The sequence below is a fragment of the Lampris incognitus genome, chromosome 2, assembly GCF_029633865.1.
Source record: "Lampris incognitus isolate fLamInc1 chromosome 2, fLamInc1.hap2, whole genome shotgun sequence".
In the NCBI taxonomy this organism is placed as follows: Eukaryota; Metazoa; Chordata; class Actinopteri; order Lampriformes; family Lampridae; genus Lampris; species Lampris incognitus.
The window spans coordinates 125,162,029-125,189,910 of record NC_079212.1 but is presented as its reverse complement, the minus strand read 5'-3'; the positions used below and the strand labels follow the sequence as shown (position 1 = coordinate 125,189,910).

The window sequence follows — 27,882 nt, the reverse complement described above, 5'->3', positions numbered from 1 at the left end:
TGTCCACTCACCACTGGTTACTTTATAAAGGCAGCAATACACAGGCAACTTTCTAAAGCAGTGTGTACAGGCTCTACTGAATGTAAAAGTGATAGATATGGAAGAAAGTGGACTCATTCTGTTTAAAAACATGACACGACTAAGGCAGATGTGGGTCAAATACCATTCGAACGTATTTCTTATACCTTGTTTTAAATTCACCTCTATGTCAGACACTGGAATTTTAGAAAGTTTTAAGATTTGGTTTAATTTTCTAAAAAGTGTTTGAAAGTTGCTTTTCTGTGACTGACAGTTTAGGTGACACTGCTAAAGCAAAAATACATTTGGTCAGTTTTATTTGACCCAGGTTTGCTGTTTAGGAGAAAAAAACTCCATCAATATGAATAAAGTACATTTTGTTGGTTATAATTGTTGCTGTTTGGATTTCCTGTCTATATTTAATCTGAATGTTTTGTGTCATAGCACCTACCATCTTCTCAGATGTCAGCCATGACATATTCCAGCTGACCTTATTCTAAGGACTCTCCTATTTCCCAGCAGTGCTATCAGTCATCTCGGTCACTTCTGTTTACCATTTTGTGTTTGTCCTTTTATGTCATAGATAGTGGGGTAGTGGGTTGAAGCAGGAGTTGGGTTTTAAATAAAATGAGGGTTGTTCTTTCTGAAGTTGGTATTATTAGACTGACTGAAGATTTTACTGTATGTTTGTTTACAAGGTGAATGTGTTGTATGTTGGCCAACAAAACATGGTGTTGTCCAGGCTTGGGGCGTCATCCCAGGTTGCCCTCTGTGTGGAGTTTGCATGTTTTCCCCCATGTCTTTGGTGGGTTTTCTCTGGGTGCTCCCGTTTCCCCCACCATCAAAAAGACATGCATGTTAGGGTTTATACTCCTGTCTGTGCCCCTGACTGAAGTGAACGAGTTGGTCTCCAGTTCGCCTCCAGTTTAAGAGCAACTGCAGTTCAAGACCAGCTCGAGTTCAAGACGAACTGGAGTTGGTCCCCGAGCGCTGCACGGTAGCTGCCCACTGCTCCTAGCTACACAGCTAGGATGGGATAAACGCAGAGAAGCCTTTCCCTTTGGGGATCAATAGGAGTATATCAAAATCAAAATAAAAAATAACGTGAATGAAACACAGCATTTGAATATACTTCTTCATCAAGTAGGAATTGTTTTTAAGTCTATTTGAAAATATTTGACAAATATTTGAAGCATTCCACTTTACCGAATGACTCTTAAATGCAAAAAGCTAAAACTTTGCTTTTTCATTTCTGGTTTCTGCTGAAGAGTGAGTTGTCTTGATATTGACATACTAAAAATATAAAAACAAAAGTGGAATCTCAAAGGATTAAATGTGCAACTATTTTAAAAGGTATTTGCTTGGAGTTTTATGACCCTTTATTAAACCATTTTGGTAAATTTTACCCCCTCTTACCCCTGCTCTGCAGCGAGGTAAGGGGTCAGAATCAGCTGCAGAGCAGCCATACTTGAGCATTTAGGAATTTAGTGTTTTGTTAAGAGTCACTTCGGCATGTAGGATGTCCAGCAACAGGACAATTTAAACTACAGTCCTTTCAGTTAAAGGGCTATGTGTAGTTTTTACCTGGGTACTATTTCTCAGTGATGTGAACAACATCTTCAAATTAAAACAGACATGACAAAGAAATTCAAATATGTAGCAGAAACCCAGCACCTTTTCTGACATCTTGTGTTTTCCAACAACGCGAGTAGATATCGACTTGCTAAAGTAAGCGAAGCACCGACACCTGTAGCTAACAACCACAAGTGCTGGCCGAATCTTATGGGTGGCCGGGCGTTAAAATTACAACAAAAACCCTTAAGCCCAGGATGTTCTTCTGAATAGGAACACATGAAGAGCTCTGCAAAGCGTCACGAAGACGTGGTCTCTGGTTGACCGTAGCTGGCAAAAGGCTTAGAGACGCAGCCCCGCACAGCTCCAAAATCTTGAGAGCACATTTACCGTGTCTGAGAGACGGTGTGCAATTTTAACACTGATTGGTCAAGCAGGGAAGAATATCTGGTAGCATGACATCAACACAACAACAAAACAGAAGCTGAGACAAGGGAGCTGACAACAATATACACACGGACACAACACGCAGAATAAAAAAAAAACTGGTTACATGCCACTCTGTTTTGTTCTTTTATTTTCTTTTTTTCTGTTCCCAGATTTCTTCGGCTGTCACTTTTATAATTTGGTTTCACTGACACAACACTGCCCCCTAGGGCATGCAAGAGTACTATGTGCAAGATATAGACAAACACCCATATATGTGTGCGCGTGCATGGGGGGTACGAACTTTGTTTTAGTCTCAACCATTCACAAGCCTTTGCTGATGTTTACTAGTAATAATTACACATCAGAGAAGCCAAAATGTTGCACCTTCCCCCTTTGAAAAGATGGTCTCCCTACTCACTGTTCCACCGTGCTGCGAAAGCATTGTGTAAAGGGCAGCTAGATATATTGCTAGCATGCTCTGGCATGGTGATAATCACAGGTTCTCAGTCAGGCAGGTAAGACCCAAGCATTTCCCAAGTCAACATCTCGATATGATCAGTGTTTTGTTGTAATGAAGGTATTCTTATGGTAGTAGTTGCTGGGCGGCAGTGGGGTTGGGTGGGTGGGTTAGCAGTTGCTGATCGATGCCTCTGAGAGTTGGTGTGTTCCGGCTTGCTGATGGATGGGCGGGAAGGACCCCTCTGCGAGAGAGATAATGGGAAATCGACAGGCTGGCCAGCACCGCTGGCTCCATCTTCACAATGAGCACCTTGATGGAGTGAGGGGCCGTCCAGAGAGCCGCTCTGGAGATGGCAGATTATCTGCTTGTCTAAATAAAGCTTTCCTCTATCCCTCTCTCCTCTTCTTTTTCTCACCTCTCTCTCGTCTTTTTTGCCCTGCCCTCTCTCTCTCTCTCTCTCTCTCTCTCTCTCTCTCTCTCTCTCTCTCTCTCTCTCTATTTTTCTGACGTATGGGATACGTGAAACTGGATAAGTAGGAAATGATGGCATGCAACAAGCCCGGTCATTTGATTCACTGTCTGATTCCATTTCATGTGACCCGTCTGCTGAAGAGCGAGTTGTCTGACGTTCATTTGTTGAAATAGCTCATTTATAGAAGAAAGGGCAAAGAAGCAGTTCCCACTCCCAATGTCGATGCTTTTCTCCTCATTTGATAAGTTGACTACTAGATAGAAAGAAGATGAAATAAGCAGGGGTGCATTGTTGCAGTGGCTCCAAATTCCTCTACAATGAGTGAAGTTGATGATTTTATCTTTTTCTCCAACATGAATGCATTTTTCTTTTTGATTTACCTGGAGAACTTTATTCAGGTAGTGCTAACCAAAACATTCTGATGTCTGCCATGTTTAAATTTGCTTGATTTTGAAATTTGACAGTGTTTCCACCTCCGTTCATGTTCCTCATTCATCAGTGTTTTCTTCTCATTTCTTTTTCTATCTCCTGTCTGTCTTGCTTCTCTCCCTCCCTCTCCACCCCATTTCTCATTTCTTAAACCTTACCATATGCCCCCTCTTCTCTCTTCCCCTCCTGTTTCTATCTGTGCCCTCTTTCTTTTTGTTCTCCTGTCTGTGTTGTTTCTCCGTCCTCTCCCCTCTCCTTTACCTTACTCTCCCTCTCTCTCCTATACATCTGCTGGCCCCCCTTCTCTGCCTTTCTCTGTGTATGTGTGTGTGTGTGTGTGTATATATGTGTGTGTGTGTGTGTGTCTCGCTCTCTCGCTAGCTCTCTAGCTCTCTAGTCTGTTACAGGACTCATATCTCTCTCTCTCTCTCTCTCTAGCCTGCTACAGGACTCATAGACTATGACCAGATGGAGATGACTGCCAAGCTGTTTCGGCCCAAGCTCATCATCGCTGGCACCAGTGCCTACGCCCGCCTTATTGACTACGCCCGCATCAAGAAGGTGCATGGACCCCTCTCCACTTATTCGAAATTCACTCAACCTTTACATTGGCTGCATTCTCTCTCTCTCTCTCTCTCTCTCTCTCTCTCTCTCTCTCTCTCTCTCTCTCTCTCTCTCTCTCTCTCTCTCTCTCTGTCTCTCTCTCTCATTCATTCGTTTTCCTCTATCAGTTTTCTTTGACTTGCAACCCATCCTTGGTTCCTCCTTCCTCCTCTGAAATTGGGAAAGTCAGGTCACCGTTCCATCCTTATTGAAGACTCAGTCAACCTTTACTGTTGTGCTGTCACACACACCTGCTCCCTCGCTGTTGGTTCTGGCTTTGCCGGGACTGATCTCTGTCTTAATTTCCATTCTGCAGTAGAGACCATGCTCTGCCTCTCCCTGTCAGTCGTTCGCCCTTGAACCTTGACATTTTCACATCCCCTCTTCTTCTGTCCTAGTCTATCAAAAATCCCACACAAATTCTCACACTCTTGCCATAATACAAACACATATCCTGTCTTACTCTCTCATCCACTTGACTGAATCCTCTGGCGCCCTCAAACCTCGACGTTTTCACACCCCCACTTCTTCTCTCCTAGTCTATCAAAAACCCACGCAAATTCACGCACTCTTGCACATAATACAAACACACACATCCTGTCTTACTCTCTCATCCACTTGACCGAATTCTCTGGCGCCCTCGAACCTCGATGTTTTCACACCCCCACTTCTATCCTAGTTTATCAAAAACCCCACGCAAATTCACACTCTTGCCCATAATACAAACACACATCCTGTCTTACGCTCTCATCCAATTTACCGAATTCTCCGGCACCCTGTGTGCACGCTCACATTTACATTGATACGTGCACACGCGTACTCGTGCGCACAGTGGCAGCTTTTACCCTCACACTTCAGTGCCCCTCTATGACAGCACACAAGAGGCTATTTTGTGTTGCACCCACCCATCCGCTGTCCATTCACTCTATGACTGGCTCTCATTGTTGCTGAGATCCTCTTCAGCCACCACCATCAGATGAAGTGTCACACCGTTAAGAGCACCATGTGTTTATTAAGCACCATAACCACTCTGCTGCTAGGCCTGAAGTGTGACCATATTTTCCCCCTGACACAACTCTGTGTAACTATTCACTGTTTTATGGCGGAGGCTGCCAAGCCTTGGCTACTGTCCAGGTTTTTCAGGGTCAGGTTAGAGCTAGATTAAAGTAGGCCCCTCCTTTTTCTTTGCCTTTTTTCCCCTCCTTTTCCTCCAAGTAAAACTGTAGGTTACCCTTTTGTGTTCCTTTACTCCCCTCCACTGCCTCTGACTTCTCCCATGGCTTTAAATCTAATAAAAATGTGCTGATCCAGTTTAGATATGAGAGGATGGGAGATTGTCATGATAATGAATATTAATTGGAGCTCTAAAAAAGGTTTGTTTATCGCTCTGATCATGCGCCAGTGAGTTATTTGCATGTTAGCGAGCTATTTATTGTTTGTGCCTCTCTCGATAAACGCTGGCAAGAAACGGCTTGGATTTATTGAATTATGCTGTAGTACTTTCGGTCCTCTGAAGACTGCTTGAAGAGTATAATTACACCAGCCCTTCCCCCGCTGTTCTGAATTATCGGCTCAGTGCGAACCTAGATGTAGAATAAGATATCAAATCCTAACCGTGGGGCAGAATGTACTTTCTCAGTGTCTTGAGATCATATCATGCGTCTTGTATCTCATGTATATACACACACACACACACACATATATATATACATATACACATATATATATAGTCTAATAAATTGTAGAGCGCAGTGGGACCAGTATGTGGCTGGCATGCTTAGGTTTGTGTCCAGGGTTAATGAACGCAAGTAGAGACATGATCCCTTACATTGGGAAAAATGTCTGGAATGATGAAATGTCCAAAAAAGGCAAGTGTTGAATAATAATAATTCTGCAACTCATCTCAGTACAGTCATAAAGCTATTTTCAATGTGAGTTCATGCTACGGGTTTCACAGAACAGTCGCGTAGTCGACTATCAGAACCACTAGTCGACACTGCATAGTTGTAGACTATTCATTCATCTGAGGTTTTAGCACTCTGCAGTAATTAGGCAGTGGCAGTGCATCTACAGCAGGTGTGCAGCTGGGAGCACCGTGGGTAGGTGGACATAATATTAGTTGTTGTTGAACATAGATTTGTTTGAACAATCATTTTCTACATTACGCCATATTAAATTAACAGAATTTAAGGTAATTGGAGAAGGAAAGTCTCCCGCTCACCCTGTGTTTCGGTTTAACAAGTGACCATGTTAACTGGTGACTTTAGTGACGGCAGCTGTTGAAAACACGAAAAGAACACGTAGTGGCCTCCTAAAAGCCTTTGATTTTACTTTAGTAAATTTTAAATACACACTCATCCGTGTTTAATATCTATGCTAACCATTTATGTAAGCTAAATTGTGCTCAGCAAGATTCATTCACCTCTCATAAAGTTTCTTATAATGTGGAAAAACAAACTGGAAAGTGACCCTTATTCAGTCATTTAACCTGTAACATTATAATGTCAAATTTCTCATTAGACACTGCTCTGCTATTCTCTGCTTTTCACCCACATTATAAGCACACTTGCCAACCCTCCCGATTTTCCCATGAGACTCACGATTTTTATTGCCCTCTCCCGGTTTCCTCTAGGGGTCACAATTTTCCCGTATTTCTCCCAATTTATGACACATTTTCCCACCTTTCTTTTTTCCCTTTACATTATCACAACCTTTTTCTGGCACTGTACAGCATGTATAAGCTCTATGACTCTAAAACTCGACTGTTTGCGACTGGACGACAATACATCTACACCAAATGTATCATTTCCATGGCATGCGCGCGAAGAGAGCTGCTCGCCTTGCCCTCCTCAGTGAGTGACTGTCTTGACAGAGAGAGAAATGGAGAGTTCAAAGAGAAAAAAATACTCATGTAAATTTCAGACCTTCAGGAATGAAGAATTCGCATTTCTTACACAAAGTTTTAAGGGAAAGGGGCGTGCGATTTTTTTTTTTTAAATTGGCTGCGTCGATTTTTTGGTCGAGCATGAGGATTGCACCGACATGAATCACCATCGAGAGGCTGAGAAACAAGAAGGTGATGACAGTGTACCAGGGCCAGCAAAGCATCATAGGCCTGCTTGATAAAGGGAGACCTGATGCAGTAATATATGCTCAGACTAAGATGGCTATGTTAGTGGCCCTAACAGAATATTCTCTCTGGCCTACACCTATCCACCCTCAACGATTGTGCCACAGGCCACAAAGCATTGCAATTTTAACTACAATAAACATTTATAGATGGCAGCCACAGAGGGCAATGGCGTGTACAGGCTCTTAAAAGCAGTGATTCTCACCAGAGGGGCAAATTATTCTGTATTTAACGTAAAAAATGCTGTTGCAGTGTAGTTATTTTCATTCTTTAAAAGTCACCAGAATGCAGGAAACAACGTCTCTGAAACTCAATTTTTTCTGGGGGAGGACCCCCCCCCCCACTTTGGCTTTAAAATCCTCCCTATTTTTGAGGTGTCAAGGTTGGCAAATATGATTATAAGTAACTTCAATAAATGTGAATGTTTCTTGCCGGCAACACTGTTTAATTTATATGATGACAAAATATACTGTATTGAATATTCCATTTAAGATCATTTAAGGCCTTTAGACTTTTCAACAGCTGCTGTCACCACAACCACAGACAGGCTCAGCTGAAAGTCACCAGGAAACATGGTCACTAGTTAAACCGAAACACCTGCAAGAAAGCAGTCGCGTTGTTACTGCAGTATCTCCAGGTCAGACAGGAAGCTGGGGGTTTAGTCCAATCAGATTGCGGCTCTTTTGTAAACAGCCTCTCTGAGCCAACCAAGGACTCTGCTATTTCATCCACCCACAGGTTGGTCCTGCCTACATTAAATAACCCTTTACTGGTTGTATTTGAGACATTTTTGATGAGAACCGATTGCTGTTATTTGGTGAAAAAAAAATATTTCTCACAACTACTTGATTACTTTTTGGGAGTATAGTTGATGACTACTAAAATCTAGCAGCCGTGAATGCCCTAGTTCATACTATCTTTTATTTCAGGTCACTTTTTTTTTTCAATTCTACATTTGACATGACATCACGACACAGAAATCCAAATTTCTTTTATGAAAAGAAAACTTAACCGATATTTTTATTTTTTTGTGTAATGTCTTAATGTTGTAGTGCAAGTGAGTTTTGTCATACTAGAAATTTGACTTGATGTGTTATCGTGTCAAATTCCTGGCATGTGAAAAACTACCAAACACACACCACATTTTCAGAATGTGCGTCTAATTTTGATATATTCCTTGTGGGTACCCAAGTATTGAGCAGAACAATACGTTTTGATTTAAATATGCTCCAGTATATGAGACTGTTGGAAAATGTGAAATAACCCCACACATAAACCTCAATCCATTCCCAGTGCGGACACAATGCAGACAACAGAACCGCAATATTAGGTGTAAATGCCAAGTGCGTGATCTGACTGTTGACTTTACAGACTGTGCCCAGATACAGATAGAAATACATTTAAAAAAAACAAGGATATTAATCTTGAGTCCCTTGTTTCTCCTCTTAGCTTTGCACTGAAGTAAAGGCATACATGTTGGCTGACATGGCCCACATCAGCGGTCTGGTGGCAGCCAAAGCCATCCCCTCCCCCTTCGAGTACGCTGACCTGGTCTCCTCTACCACACACAAGTCCCTCCGAGGAGCCCGGTAAGATCCTGTTAGACTAGGTTAAAAATATAATAATTTAAGCTGCTGTTCAGTTGTGAACTAATGAGGCTCAATGATGATAACCACACCTATGTTGAATTCTCAACAGCATTCATTTTTCTGTGTCTGTGAGGGGGGTTGGTCAGTTTAAGCCTTTTTTTTTTATAGGTAACATTGCAGACAGGAAACATGGGGTAGAGAGTCGTTGTTGGTGACTGACATAATATGGTGGAAATTGATAACAAGACATTCATTATTCTTGGTCGTGTAGACATGTTTGATATTCTTTTTTTTCCAATTTAAAACATTTTCATGCTGTAGTGTCTTAAATTGAGCATCCATCGTGGACTAAGTCCCAGGATGTGAGAAATATATTCACCGTTGGTAAAACCTGAAAAGAATACTGTTTGAAAATCACATTTTTATTTAGTGTTTATTTTTAATGCACAATTCCCTGCTTGTCATATTTTATGTGTTATTGTCCAGAACTTGTACCTGAATATGTCATACAGATGTGCACCAGCTGACCAACTACCTAATGATTACGAACGAATGATTACAATGAGTACTACTTTGAAGTTGTGTATCACTCCCTTATCAGGCATAATGAACAACTTGTTTCAGACTGTGTGACGTTACTTTATTAGAATGTGAGAAGAGTACTTTTATTTTTAAGTTTATTTGCTCCCCCTAGCCTTCCTCACGTGACTTAAATTCAGGACATAGTTTCCTGCCTGATAGTCATGGTAACGGTACAGTCCAGCTTTCCATGCGGAATTTCATATGTTTGCCCAGCTCCTGTGTTTATTGCTTCTATCTACGTTTGTGCCTTGGAGAGCATCGTCTGTAAGTTCAGTTGCGACATTATTTAAGTGATTGATGATGTCCGTCATAAGAACGTCGTTGTATTCATGTTAATAAGAAAATAGCTATGTGTAACGTTAGCTTCTCCCATTTTCTGTTAGCTAGTTAGCCAGCCAGGCTTTCGGTTGCTAGTTAGCTGTGTCAGCTCTGTGGTAGAAATGTCACGTTATTCTGTCTGCCTGTATTCCGCCTATATTATAGCATACTGATCTATGTTATATGTACATTATTTACAATTAGTTCATAAGTCATTCATAAGTCATGTGTGATTTCGTAATTCCTAGGTTACGTACAGCTATTTACATGCAGTTATGTAGCCTACAATTATTATTTACATGCAGTCATGTGCAGTTATTTACATGTGTTATGTAGTTATGTCATAGACATGTGATAACATTTTATAATTTATGCAATGTTTATTGAAACATTCTTTCTCTGTATTGCCCCCCTATACAGTTTTACAAAAAAGGTTGAATTCTTAAAGTTCCTCAACTTGGACCGGGACTCTGTATTTCTTTAGGATTCTTCATGTTGGCTATCTGTCGGCCTGTTTATGCATGGACACAAACACGTAGGACAGAATAGTAAAAAGACGACTTCACGGCGGGCACTACAGCAACAGGATCAATAAACAATGACGGACAACAGCGTAACCAATGGAAACACTGAAGGTGATGAGACGAAACAGGTCCGCCCACCTGACGCTGCATCTCTACATTCCGCCTCATCATCTGGATCTAAAACCTCCTCAACTGGCAAAGCTGCAATCAGGGCTCGCGCCAAAGTCGAAGCTGCCCGCGCACGTTCATCCTACGGTCAACGGGAAGCTAAATTAAAGGTAGAAGAGGCCCGTATAGCAGCTCACCTGAAATTAGAAGAGGCTCGTCTAGCAGCTGACATTAAAGTTAAAGAAGCTCAAATAGCCGCCAAGTTATCAACATTGGGTCACGAGAAGGAGGTAGCGGCAGCTATAGCAGATGCTCAAGTTCTCGAAGAAGCGGCTGAACTTGAAGATCGTGAGGGAAGCGAGAAGAGTCGATACAAATCGGTTAGCAACAGCCTTCAACGCACACGTGACTACGTCGAACACCACTCTAAGCTACAGACTAGTTACGAGGAGCCCCCAGAACGAACGATATACGCCGCTCAGAGCCCCTCACCTCTCAGCCACGAACGATGTTCATGCAGTACAGCAACCCGCAACCACAACGTCAGCTGCCACACATCAACCTGCAAGTTCAACGCCAGCAGCTCCGGCACAGCAACCTGCGAGGTCAGCGCCTGCAGCTCCGGCACAGCAACCTGCGAGGTCGATGCCAGCTGCAGCACAGCAACCTGCGAGGTCAGCGCCTGCAGCTCCGGCACAGCAACCTGCGAGGTCAACTCCTGCAGTACATCACCAACATCCTGCTCAGCTCTCCCCTCCTCAGCCTCCTCCTGCTCAGCTGCACCACTCTCCTCTCAGAGCCTCACCGCAGCCACATCGTGATGACACGACTGGTATAAATGACATTGCGAGGTACTTGGTGCGCCGAGAGCTTGTGAATTCTGGTCTCATCCAGTTCAACGAGCGCCCAGAAAATTATTGGGCGTGGAAGTCCTCTTTCTTCAACGCCATTGAAGGACTGAACTTAACTGCCAGCGAGGAGCTCGACCTCTTGACAAAGTGGTTAGGAAAAATGTCCTCAGAGCACGTTACAAGAATTCGCTCTGTGCACGTCGCCAACCCTGTAGTGGGCCTACAACTTGTCTGGGAACGCCTAGAAGAGTGCTATGGCTCCCCTGAAGTGATCGAGAGAGCGCTCTTCGAGAGGCTAGAGAACTTTCCAAAAATCTCTCAGAAAGACCCCGTAAAGTTGAGGGAACTGGGAGACCTGCTGATGGAGTTAGATTCTGCTAAGTATGAGGGCTACCTGCCGGGGCTCTCGTACCTGGACACCGCCAGGGGTGTCAACCCGATCGTTGAGAAGCTGCCACACAGTCTACAAGAGAGGTGGATAACTAAGGGTTCCCAGTACAAAGAGCAGCACCATGTCTCTTTCCCCCCATTCACCTTCTTCGCAGACTTTATCAGCAGCGAGGCACGCAGAAGAAACGACCCCAGCTTTACTCTCCCTTCAGCTCCCTTGAAAACATCCAACAAGTCCTCCTCAGGGTCCTCAAAACATGAGCGATCAGAAAAGGAATCAAGACACGCCAAAAGGCATGTCTCCACCCACAAGACAGAGGTCTCAACAAACTGCTCAGCTTCTCAGTCATGCAGTTCGAGCAGCAAGCCTGACGACATTGGGAAACAATGTCCCATCCATCAGAAGCCCCATCCTCTAAAGAAATGTCAGGGTTTTCGAAGCAAGCCTCTTGAGGAGCGCAAAGCCTTTCTGAAAGAGAATGGTGCCTGCTACAGGTGTTGCTCCTCCACAACTCACCTGGCAAAGAACTGTAAGGCAACTTTGAAGTGCAGCGAATGTCAGAGCGATGACCACATAGCGGCGCTCCACCCTGGACCTCCTCCATGGGACAAAAAAGACAAGGACCCCACCTCAGAGCATGGCGGGGAGAGTGAAGAGGAGGTGCCTCCACCAGCAGTCACCTCTAAATGCACAGAAGTCTGTGGCAGAGGCCAAAGCCTCAGATCCTGTGCCAAAATCTGCCTGGTGAAGGTATACCCCAAAGCACACCCAGACAGAGCTACTAACGTCTACATCTTCCTGGACGACCAGAGCAATAGATCTCTGGCAAGGTCTGAATTCTTCGACCTCTTCCAAATCAGAGGTTCAGACTCACCGTACACCCTGCGTACATGTGCAGGAGTCACCGAGACATCTGGAAGAAGAGCCACAGGGTTCTTGGCGGAGTCGTTGGATGGAAAAATAAGTGTGGTGCTTCCAACACTCATCGAGTGCAACCATATGCCTGACGATCGGTCAGAAATCCCGACCCCAGAAGCTGCACAGCACCACAGCCACCTGAAGTCCATCGCTCGCAGAATCCCTCGCCTGGACCCTGAAGCCCAGATCCTGATACTTCTGGGACGCGACATCCTTCAGGTCCATAAAGTCAGGGAGCAACGCAATGGTCCTCCCAGCGCCCCCTATGCCCAACGTCTAGACCTGGTTTGGGTGGTTATAGGTGACGTGTGCCTGGGTTCAGCCCACAAGCCAGCAGCTGTGACTTCCTATCGCACCAGCGTGCTCGAAAATGGAAGGCCATCTCTCCTCACTCCGTGCCCCAACCGTCTCCAGGTCAAGGAAAGGTTCAGCTCCAAAGCACAGAACAGCACCTCTCCTCCTTACAGCGTCAAACATGACACCCCAGTCCCTGATGACTGCAGCCTAGGCAGCACTATCTTCCAGAGTACTAAAGATGACGACAAAGTGGGGCTTTCCATCAAAGATTGTCTGTTCCTGGAGTTCATGGACAGAGAGATGGTGATGGACGACACCAACAGCTGGGTGGCGCCTCTCCCATTCCGATCCCCTCGTCGACGGCTCTCGAACAATCGAGACCAAGCTCTTAGCAGACTTACCTCTCTCCGCCACACCTTGGAAAGAAAGCCTAAGATGAAAGCCGACTTCCTCACCTTCATGCAAAACATCTTTGATTACGACCAGGCTGAGTTGGCCCCACCACTACCGGAGGGAAGTGAGTGCTGGTACTTACCTATCTTCGGTGTCTACCACCCTCAAAAGCCAGACAAGATCAGGGTTGTCTTCGACTCCAGCGCTCAACATCACGGCATCTCCCTGAACGATGTGCTACTTACCGGCCCGGATCTGAACAACAGCTTGCTGGGAGTCTTTTTGCGCTTCCAAAGAGAAACAGTGGCTGTCATAGCAGACATCGAGCAGATGTTTCACAGCTTCGTCGTTCGAGAAGACAACAGAGATTTCCTGCGTTTCCTGTGGTTCAACAACAACGACCCCAACCAAGAGGTTGTCGAATATCGCATGAAAGTCCACGTATTCGGCAACTCACCATCCCCAGCTGTCGCCATCTATGGACTTCACCGAGCAGCAGAACACGGCTCCAGGGAACACGGAATGGATGCCAAGCACTTCGTGGAACGCGACTTCTACGTCGACGACGGCCTCAAGTCGCTCCCGTCAGCCACAGAAGCCATCGACCTGTTGAAAAGGACACAGGAGATGCTTGCTGCCTCAAACCTGAGACTCCATAAGATAGTGTCAAACAGTTCTGATGTCCTGGAGGCCTTCCCTCCAGAAGACCATGCAAAGGGACTGCAAACCTTGGACTTCGACGACAACTCCACCCTCATCCAACGCAGCCTGGGACTCAGCTGGGAACTCAAGCGCGACATTTTCACCTTCAGAGCAATGGCCACAGAGAAGCCCTTCACCCGCAGAGGTGCTCTAGCCACGGTGAACAGCTTGTTTGAGCCCCTCGGTCTCGTTGCTCCAGTCGTCATTCAGAGAAAGTTTCTGCTGCGAGAACTCATCTGCAATGAAGCTCTCGACTGGGACACCCCTCTACCAGATGAAAAGGAAGCAGAATGGAGGATGTGGAAAGATTCATTACAAGACCTGAAAGACATCAGGATACCAAGAGCCTACACTCCCACCACCCTATCTACCGCGCAAAGGAATGAGCTCCACGTCTTCTCTGACGCTTCAGTGAAGGCTATCGCCGCGGTAGCTTACCTCAAGGTGATCGACAGTGATGGAGACTGTCATGTCGGTTTTGTCCTGGGAAAGGCGAAACTGGCGCCTCCGTCCGCTCATACTATCCCAAGACTGGAGCTTGGCGCCGCTGTGCTGGCAGTGGAAATGGCAGAGCTGGTGGTGAGGGAGTTGGACATCAGTGTAGACACGATGGGGTTCTACACAGACAGCAAAGTTGTCTTAGGGTACATATACAACCAGACCAGGCGGTTCTATGTGTACGTCTGCAACAGAGTGCAGCGAATCAGGAAGTTCACCAAACCAGAACAGTGGAGCTACGTCCACACAGCTCAAAACCCAGCGGATCATGCTACCCGATCGGTACCTGCCGCCGAGCTAACAAACACTACATGGCTCACAGGACCCCCTTTCCTGTCCCTGCCTGACGGAGTTCACACTCCTGAAGGGGAGCCTCACGAACTCGTCAACCCGGATTCTGACAGTGAGGTGCGTTCTCATGCCACGACTCTCTCCGTCCCTCCAGCTAACCTGGGATCTCATCGCTTTGAGCGGTTCTCCTCATGGAAGTCTCTTGTGCGAGCTATCGCATCCCTAACCCGCATCTTGGAGCTCAAAAAAGCTGCTGTGGAAGACAACCTCAAAACCTGTACCGGTCCCACAAAGCCTTGCACGGCGGAACAGCTATCGATGTCAGAGACTCTCATCATCAGCTGTGTGCAAAGAGAGACCTACAGAGAAGAGTTCACCTGCTTGGCTGCTGGGAAAAGTATTCCCAAACACAGTCCTTTAAGGAAGCTGGACCCCTACGTGGATGAAGATGGTCTTCTGAGGATAGGGGGAAGGCTCAAGCATGATGCAATCGACACAGGAGAACAGTTCCCCAGTCGTCATCCCAGCTCGCAGCCACATCGCGACGCTCCTTGTGAGGCATTACCATGAGAGAGTCAAACATCAGGGTCATATCGTCACGGAAGGGTCCATCCGCACAGCAGGATTCTGGATCGTCGGAGCCAAGCGGTGCATCAACAGCATCCTCCGCAAATGCGTGGCTTGCAACAAACTTCGAGGGAGGACGGCCGAACAGAAAATGGCGGACCTACCCTCCGACCATCTGAGCACAGAGCCACCCTTCACCTACATAGGACTCGACGTGTTCGGTCCTTGGGCTGTCACCACAAGAAGAACCCGTGGCGGTCAAGCTAACAGCAAGAGGTGGGCAGTCCTCTTCACGTGCATGAGCACACATGCCGTGCACATCGAACTCATCGAATCGATGGATACATCAAGTTCCATCAATGCCTTAAGACAATTCTTTGCACTGAGAGGCCCTGCGAAGCAGATTCATTCAGACTGTGGTACGAACTTTACAGGCGCCTGCAAGGAGTTGCATATGCTCCTCACAGATCCCGAAGAGCCCAACGTCAGGAAGTACTTGGGTGAGGAAGGGTGTTCATGGATCTTTAACCCTCCTCATTCCTCCCATATGGGAGGAGCCTGGGAGTGTATGGTTGGAGTCTCCAGACGTATTCTTGACTCCATGCTCAGGGAAACCAGCCAATCACGCCTTACTCATGAGGTGTTGTCTACCTTAATGGCAGAAGTTACGGCAATCATCAACGCCAGGCCCCTCGCACCAATCTCCTCGGACCCAGAATCTCCCTTCCTCCTGACCCCTGCTTCGCTACTGACGCAAAAGGTGTGTACTCTCCCTCCCCCTCCGGGGACCTTCGACAGCGAGGATCTCCATCGCCAGCAGTGGAGGCAGGTGCAACATCTCGCCAACACCTTTTGGCACCGATGGAGGCGTGAGTACCTCCCCACACTCCAATGTCGAAGCAAGTGGCAGGACATGCGTCCTAACGCCAAGGAGGGCAACCTAGTGTTGCTGAAGGACAATCAAGTGACGAGGAACGAGTGGCCCCTGGCTCTTGTTACAAAGACATTCCCTGGCCAGGATGGAAAGGTCAGGAAGATTGAGCTCAAGGTCACAAAATATGGATCTACAAAGACCTTCCTGAGGCCTGTCTCCAAGACAGTCCTACTCATGCCTGCTGAGGATATGGACTGAGTTAGTTTGTGTTCTCCGGACATGCTCCTCATGTTAGTTTAAGGTAGTGGTATAGTAATTATACCAGGCGGGGAGTGTGACGTTACTTTATTAGAATGTGAGAAGAGTACTTTTATTTTTAAGTTTATTTGCTCCCCCTAGCCTTCCTCACGTGACTTAAATTCAGGACATAGTTTCCTGCCTGATAGTCATGGTAACAGTACAGTCCAGCTTTCCATGCGGAATTTCATATGTTTGCCCAGCTCCTGTGTTTATTGCTTCTATCTACGTTTGTGCCTTGGAGAGCATCGTCTGTAAGTTCAGTTGGGACATTATTTAAGTGATTGATGATGTCCGTCATAAGAACGTCGTTGTATTCATGTTAATAAGAAAATAGCTATGTGTAACGTTAGCTTCTCCCATTTTCTGTTAGCTAGTTAGCCAGCCAGGCTTTCGGTTGCTAGTTAGCTGTGTCAGCTCTGTGGTAGAAATGTCACGTTATTCTGTCTGCCCGTATTCCGCCTATATTATAGCATACTGATCTATGTTATACGTACATTATTTACAATTAGTTCATAAGTCATTCATAAGTCATGTGTGATTTCGTAATTCCTAGGTTACGTACCAGCTATTTACATGCAGTTATGTAGCCTACAATTATTATTTACATGCAGTCATGTGCAGTTATTTACATGTGTTATGTAGTTATGTCATAGACATGTGATAACATTTTATAATTTATGCAATGTTTATTGAAACATTCTTTCTCTGTATTGCCCCCCTATACAGTTTTACAAAAAAGGTTGAATTCTCAAAGTTCTTCAGTAAAGTTCCTCAACTTGGACCGGGACTCTGTATTTCTTTGGGATTCTTCATGTTGGCTATCTGTCGGCCTGTTTATGCATGGACACAAACACGTAGGACAGAATAGACTGCTACTAATGTAGCTTGTTATCTCCAGGATACATTGATATAATCCAACAAGTACAACACTGACTTCACAACCCATGCGACCTTATCTCCAACAAAGGGTAGGAGTGAGGTCAATACTACCTCATGAAATGCCCTCGCACTGAACTATGATCTTAGTGTGGCTAGTTATCAAAACTTGATCACTGGGGCGTCCGGGTGGCATGGCGCTCTATTCCATTGCCTACCAACAGGGGGATCACCAGTTCGAATTCCCGTGTTACCTCCGGCTTGGTTGGGCGTCCTTACAGACACAATTGGCCATGTCTGCGGGTGGGAAGCCAGACGTGCGCATGTGTCCTGATCGCTGCACTATCGCCTGCTCTGGTCAGTCGGGGCACCTTTTCGGGGGGGAGGGGGAACTGGGGGAATGGCATAATCCTCCCACATGCTAAGTCCTCCTGGCGAAACTCCTCACTGTCAGGTGAAAAGAAGCGGCTGGTGACACCACGTGTATCGAAGGAGACATGGTAGTCTGCAGCCCTCCCCAGATGGGAGTATTTGGCAAAGTACAATTGGGGAGGAAAAAAAGGGGGGGTTAAAAAACCCAACAAAACTTGATTGCTAATTGCCAGTCAATCAAAAGGTGTAGTATTGCTTTCAAATATGAAAGTTTTAGAACGGGATCTCGGGTTTTCTGTTAACCCAGGGGCTCTTATGGCAAGTATAGTTTAATATTGTTTGAGATGCAAGTGAGATTTCACAAATTTTACCCAGAGTGGTTTACTGAACAGAGAAACGTGCTTTCATTCAGTTTTTTTTTAAAATCCTAACATACTATTCGTAATTCAGCAACAAGCTTAAAGTATCAAAAAATACAAATCAAATAATTTTGACAATGCCTACCAGTACCGTAGCTCCAAGTAAGAATTATTAGCGCGTTAATGTGTGCAATTCCCTGACAAGGGTCGTTTTGAAATAAAACTCCATTAAGGCAAAGGTGCTATGTATAATCAAACTTGAATCCTGAAGTCATGTGTTCAGCAAAGCAACCAGTAAAACCAAGCAGGAAAAATAAATTTGAATACAAAGGTAGTGATTACAGAACACATTTGTAGTCCTTTTTAAACACTCTCAGTAGATATTGCTTGCTGCAATCTCTGCACGATTTGCTGAGGGCTGCAAGTGCGAGCCAAGACTTTTTGAGGGCAGAGCGTCGAACAACAAAAATGACTCGACTTGGCCTGGCTCCTGTGTTTTTCTTTGCAGAAATTTTGGGATGGGGGGTCAGCACCACCCCGAAACCCCTTAAGCTTCACCTTTGTTAAGTTTCATGTTTTCATAATTGACCAATCGTGATCAATTCACTGTAGATATATATATGGTTTGCCATTTTTTCAATTACTTTTACCACTGTAAAGTACCACCTTTTACCATTGGCCATAACAATTTGGCCCTTGTCAAAGTCACTCAGGTCTTTACCCCTGCCCATTTCTCCTGCATCCAATACATTGACTACGAGAACTGATTGTTCATTTACCATCTTATCTACCCAGAACTTAACATGTGCCCTTGTTTGGAGATGATCAGTGTTTTTGCTTCACCTCTGAGGGGTCATAATATTTTGGCTCATCACTGTATACTGTTCTTCAATCATTAGGTCAAATGCCTCAACATAACTTCAGTGTAAGATGAAAACCAGTCTCTGATCAGCTCAACTCTAATTTAGTGTACCCATACATAGGATCTGATGTAACTATGTGTTATTTGCACAAAGCATCTAGAAAGCTGGCTTGAATGTTAGTGGAAACCTCAACACCATCAATAACAGCAGTTTTGTTATTACAGGGTGTAAGTAGACATTATTGCTCCAGTGCGAACCGTGTGTATCTGTTTAGCAACAAGGTTAAATGGGGGAAAAATGAGGACAACACATCTTGGATCAATTATGGTCTCCCGTGACCATAGGTGTTAGCAAATGTTTAGTCATTCTGGCAGAGGATTAGCAGTGCACAGTAGGGAAGGCCAATGATGCATCTAGTGGCAAAACAGAGCAATGCTGACCATCAACAGTATGAAAGGGTAGCAACACCTGTGTCAAAATGGCCCCACTAACCAGCAGAATGCATTCCTCTGTCCAATTCAGGGCTGGCCTTATCTTCTACCGCAAAGGTGTTCACTCAGTGGATAAGAAGGGCAAGGAGATCATGTATGACCTTGAGGATAAGGTCAACTTCTCTGTCTTCCCCTCTCTCCAGGGCGGACCTCACAACCATGCCATCGCTGGTGTGGCTGTGGCACTCAGACAGGTCAGACAAACAACCACCACAGGCCTGTTTCACCATAAAAATAGTTATTCAAACTAAAAGTTTGAATAATGACGTGATGTGGAAAAGATTAATTGCCTACTTTGTGGTGACCCAACCTAGTTCATTTATTTACCTTTCAAAGTTTTTTAATGATTTCATAATAGTAAGTTGGTTCATGGGTGGCATGGTGGCACAGTGGGTAGCGCGGTCGCCTCACAGCAAGAAGGTCCTGGGTTTGAGCCCAGGGGTAGTCCAACCTTGGGGGTCGTCCCGGGTCGTCCTCTGTGTGGGGTTTGCATGTTCTCCCCCGTGTCTGCATGGGTTTCCTCTGGGTGTGCCAGTTTCCTCCCACAGTCCAAAGACATGCAAGTCCGGTGAATTGGCCATACTAAATTGTCCATAGGTGTGAATGTGTGTGAATGTGTTGGCCCTGTGATGGACTGGCGGCCTGTCCAGGGTTTCTCCCCGCCTGCCACCCAATGACTGCTGGGATAGGCTCCAGTACCCCATGACCCTGAGAGCAGGATAAGCGGTTTGGATAATGGATGTATGGATGGAAATTGGTTCATATTTCACTTAAGAACAGAAAAAAAACACATTTACTAAGTGCCTCACAGTCAGAGCGAACAGAAGGCAAAGAGACAGTGTTACTGGAGAAAAGAACAAGATAGTGGCCAAAACAAAGACATCAGCGGTTATCACAATTTTAAAGGTGAGCTACTTTGATTAGTAATCCACTATTGATGCTTTACCCTTTCTTGAGTAATTTCAAAGTATTTAGATTGAGTTTAGCTGTGACCAGATACATCAATGTATTTTCTATCTTGTTTTTTTTTCCTTCCCTTATTTAGTTTGAAATGTGAAGCTTCGCACACATGGGCAATTTTCTGGTTTTGTAAGAGACAGGCTGACTTACAAAGAGAAACGGGGCCAATTCTAACTTATGCAGTAGTGACAGCTGTTAACTCAATGTGTTCTGCTTTTGTTTGTATGTGTGTGTGTGTGTGTGTGCGCGTATGCGTGTTTGTGTTTCTAGGCTCATTCACCCATGTTCAGGGAGTATATTGCCCAGGTACTGAAGAATGCCAAGGCAATGGCTGTAGCTCTGCTCAGCAAAGGCTACACATTGGTTTCAGGTAATATTATTTTAGTTGTAAAATGTTTTTTTTTTTGTTTTTTTTTTTTAATCCAAAAACACATATTAAGTCAGTGGAGAGCAGTGGGAAACTTTGAAAGGAGTTGATAATAAAGAGAAGTCACAAACTCAAGTCACATGTCAAGTCGCAAATTGGTTGGTCAAAAGAAAATGCATTTAAATTTATGATGTGCAAATAGGCTTATGTCTGTATTTGTTCTGTCAATCAAATGAAGAGAATCACATCAGCATTTGCGGTTTTTGGATGTGAGCAAGGGCTTGAATTTCCTGCATCTCGTACTGCATGTTATATGTTAGCCTCAGCTCTCTCTGAATGCAAAGCCTTCAGGACAATTCATACCCTCCAAAGGATACTGCCCAGATCTGTCTTGCGCTGTATGCAGACTCTGGTCCTTCAGTTTGTAGCTTGTTTATAGGAATTGGAAAAAGTATGTTGTGCACTGCTATGTTGAGCAGAAAAAACTTGTAAATTAGCAATGTGATGTCAAACCACTCACCTGCCTGAATAAATCATGATGGGAAAAGAATTTTAGAACTCACCTTTTCTCTCTTTTGATTTGCATATTGAGAACATTATTTGGTTGACTTCCTGTTATATTTGAACAAAAGAACAAGAGAATGAATTTTGCTTGTTTTTTGAGAATATTAATAAGCCTACATTTGAGTCCAAGAGATGGTTATTTCTAGTAAGTAATTTTCTATGTTTAGTTTTACACCATCTTAATATTATATTCATAGACAGTTTTCTGTTAAGAGTGCCTGCTGTAGGGAGTCCGGGTGGCTTGGCGGTCTATTCTGTTGTCTACCAACATGGGGATCGCCAGGTCAAATCCCAATGTTACCTCCGGCTTGGTCGGGCATCCCTACAGACACAATTGGCTGTGTCTGCGGGTGGGAAGCTGGATGTGGGTATATGTCCTGGTCACTGCACTAGCGCCTCCTCTGGTTGGTCGGTGTGCCTGTTCAGGGGGGAGGGGGAACTGGGGGGGAATAGCGTGATCCTCCCATATGCTACGTCCCCCTGGCGAAACTCCTCACTGTCAGGTGAAAAGAAGCAGCTGGCGACTCTACATGTATCGGAGGAAGCATGTGGTAGTCTGCAGCCCTCCCCGGATCGGCAGAGTGGGTGGAGCAGCGACCGGTACAGCTCGGAAGAGTTGGGTAATTGGCCAAGTACAACTGGGGAGAAAAAGGGGAAACAAGTTAAATTTAGAGTAAGTGGGTACATTTCATTCCGATGGATGTAGCTTTGCTGTATCCACACATTTTGAGAGTATGAAACAAATGCTTTACTCATTTTTTTCCCCAAATGAATCTGAAATTGTAAATGCAAGGTTTACACCAATATAATATTGATATGTGGAAAATTCATAATGAGATTTAATACCAATAAGGCCAGAAATGACACACTGCCCAAATGTGAAGCCATTTGGACCCATTTCTGCCACATCTTGGAGCACAGCTGGCATTCCATCTTTGTTCAGCTCAACACGTGAATAGCTAATAAGTCAAAGAGCAAAACTTGATGTGATTGATTGAACAAAACAAAAAACTAGAGAGATGAATTTGGTTACCTAAACAGAATAGAAATTAAAGTCACACATTACATAAAAGTCTTCTGAACATTTCAGGTGGGACAGAGAACCACTTGGTCCTTGTGGACCTACGGCCTAAGGGCATCGATGGGGCACGAGCCGAGAGGGTGCTGGAGCTGGTATCAATCACGGCCAATAAGAACACCTGCCCCGGGGACAAGAGTGCCCTGACTCCTGGTGGCCTCAGGCTAGGTATGACTACACTTCACACTGAATTAAACCTGTCCCTTAGGCTTTGTCCTGTGTCACACCTCCCTGCTGTTTTGGACCAGGTATGGACTAAACAATAATCGGGCCGATGTACCCTTCTATTAGCCAGTCTAGCCTCTCACTCTCAGATGCTTGGTCAGAAATGATATTCGGCATAGATTATCTGGTAGTGTTTACAAGTTCAAACTGAACCACATCGATCAACTCGCCAACTGATCTGGTCCTGCCAAGTATTATCAAACATGTTAACACCACACACACACACAAGAATTAATTGCTCTGAATTTATGTTATTAATTAATATATTTGCAACTTGTTTATTTGTGCAGTGCAGTAAGCTCAAAAAAAGAATGAAAGATGGAAAAACAACTTCAGAACACATAGTCAGTCACTTGCTCAAGATGTCAGTGTGGATATTTAGATGAGCTCTTTATCATTACCAAAGCCTCCCCGTGTTTAGCTAACAGGCAAGGTATTATGTCACATTTATCTTGCGCTTTATGCCTTGTCTTTTTATTTGCTTTCTCAAGAAGTAGATCTGCATATGCAAATGAGTGAGACACCAATCAGGCCATGAGCACCGAGCAGATTATAATTAATTAACAGCCTGTTTGGTTTATTCACTTGTCTTCCAGGAAGCTCCAGTCACAAATCTACACTTCCCCTCTGGCACAATACATCTCTCTTAAAACACCCCATGCTCATGACCGTCTCATATTTTCTCTAGATGTGGATATAGATATTTTAGAGAGCTATCCATTGCCAATTTTGGTACTGTACAGAGATAGTGAATAGGGTAGTTTGAATAGAGTAGAACTGAATAGAGTAGTTTGGACTTGTCAGTTACATTTTAGTAAGTTCTGGGGTTATACACAGACATTTTCTGAAAGATTACATGTGTTCCTAAATGGGGGGGGGCACAGGCACTTAAGGAAACATCGGGATTGTAGTATAATTTGTTGGAGCAGACAAGAAAACTGATGGTGTATCATTTTATAGGTGACATTTCATTAAACAGTGGAGGTGTTTTTCTCTTGAATCTTACAATGAGGGGATTTCAGGGGAAGCGGTTGCATCTATGTTAGCAGAAATACTTCACCCCCATTCCCCACTCTGCTACAAATGTTTGGTAAATCTCAAAATGAAAACTTAAAATTACCCAGAATCCTCTCTGAAAAATTCCCATCTGACTTCTAAAGGGAAGTAATTTTAGGATAAGTTTGACATGTAATGCCTCTGCTTTCCTGTACTCTTCCCTCTCCTAAGGTGCCCCAGCACTGACCTCCCGGCAGTTCAAAGAAGCTGACTTTGTGCAGGTTGTGGAGTTCATGGATGAGGGCTTCAAAATAGCCTTGGATGTCAAGAAAAAGACCGGTAAGCCTCATGCAAGCAGGGAGAGTAGCATATGGGTCAGTACAGTCTGGTGGCTGGAGAGAACATTTGTTTGCTCCAGACCAGTTTTTCTTTTTTTTCCTGTTTTGCCCCCCCCCCCCCCCCCCAAGTATTTGTTTAATTCAGCAGTGGATAGAAACTGCAGTGGTATTGCAATTCCAGCAAGAAAAGTTCAACATCACAGCCAGTTTTTCGCAAAAAAATAGTACACTACTTTATCTGGCCTCAAAAGATGATTAAATTATCAGGACACTAACAGGAGCGGAAGCAAAAAAGCCCACTGGTGATGAGAAAACTTGTTAAAAACAGAAAGCTGAGTTTATCACTCTCTCCATTTATCTTTCCCTCTGTCCCCACCACCACCACCACCTCCACTACTCCTTCTCCTCCTGCGTCCACTGCAGGTAAGCTGCAGGAATTCAAGGACTTCCTGGTCCAGGACCCAGAGACGGTGGCTTGCATCGCCAACCTCCGCAGCCGCGTTGAGGCGTTTGCCAGGCCCTTCCCCATGCCAGGTTTCCATGACCACTAAACCAGCCCAGAAGAGATTGAGCAGCAGTGCCGGGGTGGTACAAGATACAAGATGGGTGTCAAGGAGAGACGACACAGTGATGGTACTGCTAATTCCCAGTGAATACAGATGACTCTGGAGTTGATCACTACGACACATTTTCCAGTTTGTCCAGTCAGACGCATGAAGAACAATATTTTTTTTCTACTTTTATCTTTTAACACTTTTGTGAAGTCATCCATTAGTCCGTGTTCGAACACATTCTCATTGGATTGTTTACATGAAAAGAGCAATGTTTCCCAGCTGTTGTCTTTGTACATCCTCTTCAACATGCTGTCAAAACAAAACAAAAAAAACGTCCAATCAAACAACATAAGCTGAAAAAGATCAGATGTCCATGTGAAGCCCTTGCTGTCACAGACATAATGGCTTGATTAGTTTGTATTCTGCCATAATTAGACACCCTTAAGAATCTTAATGCTGCGAGAAGTCTTAAACTTAGCTGTCTTATCTAGATGAATGCGTTCACATGGAGATGTGTGCATGTCGGCCCTGCATGTGGGGGTGTTGTGTATATTACAAGCTGCACAAGAAAGCTGAAAGTGGATGGATTAAATATGATGCATCTTTAAAGTTAACGGGTGTTCTAGATGTGAATTATTCAGTATTTTAATTCAGAAATTGTATTAACAGGTCCTGATTACATAGTTATTGTAGTCCTTATTTAAAAGCTATGATTTGAAGACAGTTATATTAACCCCAAAGATTCTTTTTATTTTATTTTTTTAACCTTTGCTTTCTTGAAAAACACCTGAACTGGAAGGGTCCATGTCAGACATTTAGAAGAGCGAAGTGAAAATACACACGATTTTCCATTATGGGGTCACCTGCTTTTCTAGCATATCATAAATGAGAGATTTAAAAGGAATTGACCTGCACATCCTTTTATTTTGTTATTAATCATTTTGATAAATGGATTAAAATAAATGTAACGATTAATAGGACCACTCTGGTTCATTTCATGTGTTTATAAAGAGAATTTACTTTTCTATGTATTATCAAAATGGAATGAATATAACTTGTAGTTTTCCTCACAGTCACAATTTTTAGAAACATCTGCTGTAGTTGCTTTTTGTGAGGTTAACATTTGATAAATACCTATCCGTGCATCTTTGTTTTAATTGTCTAATGTAATGATAGGACGGTGGATACTGGAGGAGTGTAACAGTGTAATTTGATGTCAGTATTTTGAAGCAGTTTTGTGATTGCTTTTTCTCTGTTTGCGGATCTTTGGTTCAGAAATTGGAAGTGCTATGAGTGTTTTTATCACTGCATCAGTGAGCAAGCAAGATGTATTGTTTATAAAACTGGATGGGAGGCTTTTGTTATCACTGAGGTATATTTTTCCTGACAGTTTACAGCTTCCAGGCCTTTGGAGAACCTTTTGTCAGCCAATAGATGGGCATTGCCAAAATACGACAATTTTAAGTGTTGTCCACAAATTCGCATTGTTTGTTTTATCATCTCTCTGACATTTTACTTAACCTGAGTACGTTTACCACCTGTTCAACTTTGAAATACTTTTTTTCAGAGCATTTTATAGAATACATGCTAATCCTAAGAATTATATGCAGTAATTCAAATACACTGTGGTCTGTCATTTTTTTATGAATATTCATTACTACACCATATTCATCTTCATATTTTAAACAAACCTGAGAAATGGTTGTTTAGTGCTTAAGGGGATGTTCTGTGAAAACATATTCCTGTTTACTTGGAATGTGGCTGTGAGTTGTTGGAGGAGCACACAGCTGAGGTATTATTGTATTTATAGGGGACATGGTAATGAATGGAGCAACAAACACTGAAGTAGACATTGAGTAGGGAAAATGCCAAAATTGTAGAGCCTGGTAGATGGATGGGTGTAGACTCTGTTGGGACTGTATGACATCCTTTTTATTTTTATTGCCTGCATCATTTGGTTATATGCATGTGTACAAAGGTATGTTTTTCAAGAATACATTTCTGCAATTTTATGAGAAATGTGCCCAATATTCAGTATAGGTTCCCTTTTCTGCAAACTAAATATATTTTGGATGCGAACTTTAAAAAAAATAAACCAGCCTAGACCTATTTGCGATCTATTCAAACTGCTTGGATCATATTTCTCAAGGTATCCTGTTAGGTTAGAGTATCCTGTTAACTCAAGGCTAATAGGATATTCCATATACTACTACTACTACTTCTACTATTACTACTACTTCCATTTCTTCCTGTCCTCTACATCTTCCTCTGTCACACCAGCCACCTGCATGTCCTCCCTCACAACATCTATAACTTCCTCTTTGGCCTTTCTCTTTTCCTCTTCCCTGGCAGCTCCATATTCAGCGTCCTCCTCCCAATATACCCAGCATCTCTCTTCCGCACAGACCAAGCCATCTCAATCTTGCCTCTTGCTTTGTCTCCAAACCGTCCAACCTGAGCTGTCCCTCTAATATACTTGTTCCTAATCTTGTCCTTCTCCGTCACTCCCAACAAAAATCTTAGCATCTTCAACTTTGCCACCTGCAGCTCCGCCCGCCCGTCTTTTGGTCAGTGCCACCATCTCCAAACTATACAACATAGCTGGTCTCACTATCATACTTTACTACTTGTAAACCTTCCCTTTCACTCTTGCTGGTACCCTTCTGTCGCAAATTACTCCTGACACTCTTCTCCACCCACTCCACCCTTCTTGCACTCTCTTCTTCACCTCTTCTGCACTCCCCGTTACTTTGAACAGTTGACCCCAAGTATTTAAACTCATCCACCTTCATCACCTCTACTCCTTGCATCCTCATCATTCCGCTGTCTTCCCTCCCATTCATGCATATGAATTCCCTCTTGCTCCTACAGACTTTCATTCCTCTTCTCTCCAATGCATACCTCCACCTCTCCACGGTCCCCTCAACCTGCTGCCTACTCTCGCTACAGATCCCAATGTCATCCGCAAACAGTTCACAGAGACTCCTGCCTGATTTCGTCCATCAACCTGTTCATCACCATTGCAAACACCAGAGGGCTCTTTCCCATATCATCATGTTGTGGCTGATCAACTTTATATCTCTGTAGTTACTAGAGCTCTGCACATCACCCTTATTCTTGCAAATCGGTACCAGTACACTTCTTCTCGACTCCTCAGGCATCCTCTCACTTTCCAAGATTGTGTTAAACAATCTAATTAAAAAATCCACTGCTATCTCTCCTAAACATCTCCATGCCTCCACATGTATGTCATCTGGACCAACTGCCCTTCCACGCTTCATCCTCATCATAGCTGCCCTTACTCTTACTTCCTCCTTGCTAATCCACCGCACTTCCTGATTCATTATCCCCACATTATCTGACCTTCTCTCATTTTCTTCATTCATCAGCCCCTCAAACTACTCCTTCCACCTTCTCAACACACTCTCCTCGCTTATCAGCACATTTCCATCTCTATCCTTCATCGCCCTAACCTGCTGCACATCCTTGTCAGCTCGGTCCTTCTGTCTAGCCAATCGGCACA

The 27,882-nt window shown here is 44.1% G+C and overlaps 1 protein-coding gene across 1 annotated transcript in view; it reads left to right on the top strand.

Annotated features, from left to right (window-relative positions):
* shmt2 (serine hydroxymethyltransferase 2 (mitochondrial)) overlaps positions 1 to 26,150 on the top strand; it is a 70,840-nt gene extending 44,690 nt beyond the window's left edge. Inside the window, exons 6-12 of the mRNA XM_056273166.1 lie at positions 3,819 to 3,941; positions 8,563 to 8,702; positions 19,309 to 19,471; positions 20,508 to 20,607; positions 22,259 to 22,414; positions 23,699 to 23,806; positions 24,229 to 26,150. Coding sequence (XP_056129141.1) covers positions 3,819 to 3,941; positions 8,563 to 8,702; positions 19,309 to 19,471; positions 20,508 to 20,607; positions 22,259 to 22,414; positions 23,699 to 23,806; positions 24,229 to 24,356 — 918 coding nt within the window. The 3' untranslated portion in view covers positions 24,357 to 26,150. The remainder of the gene's footprint in view (positions 1 to 3,818; positions 3,942 to 8,562; positions 8,703 to 19,308; positions 19,472 to 20,507; positions 20,608 to 22,258; positions 22,415 to 23,698; positions 23,807 to 24,228) is intronic.
* The last annotated feature ends 1,732 nt before the right edge of the window (positions 26,151 to 27,882 follow it).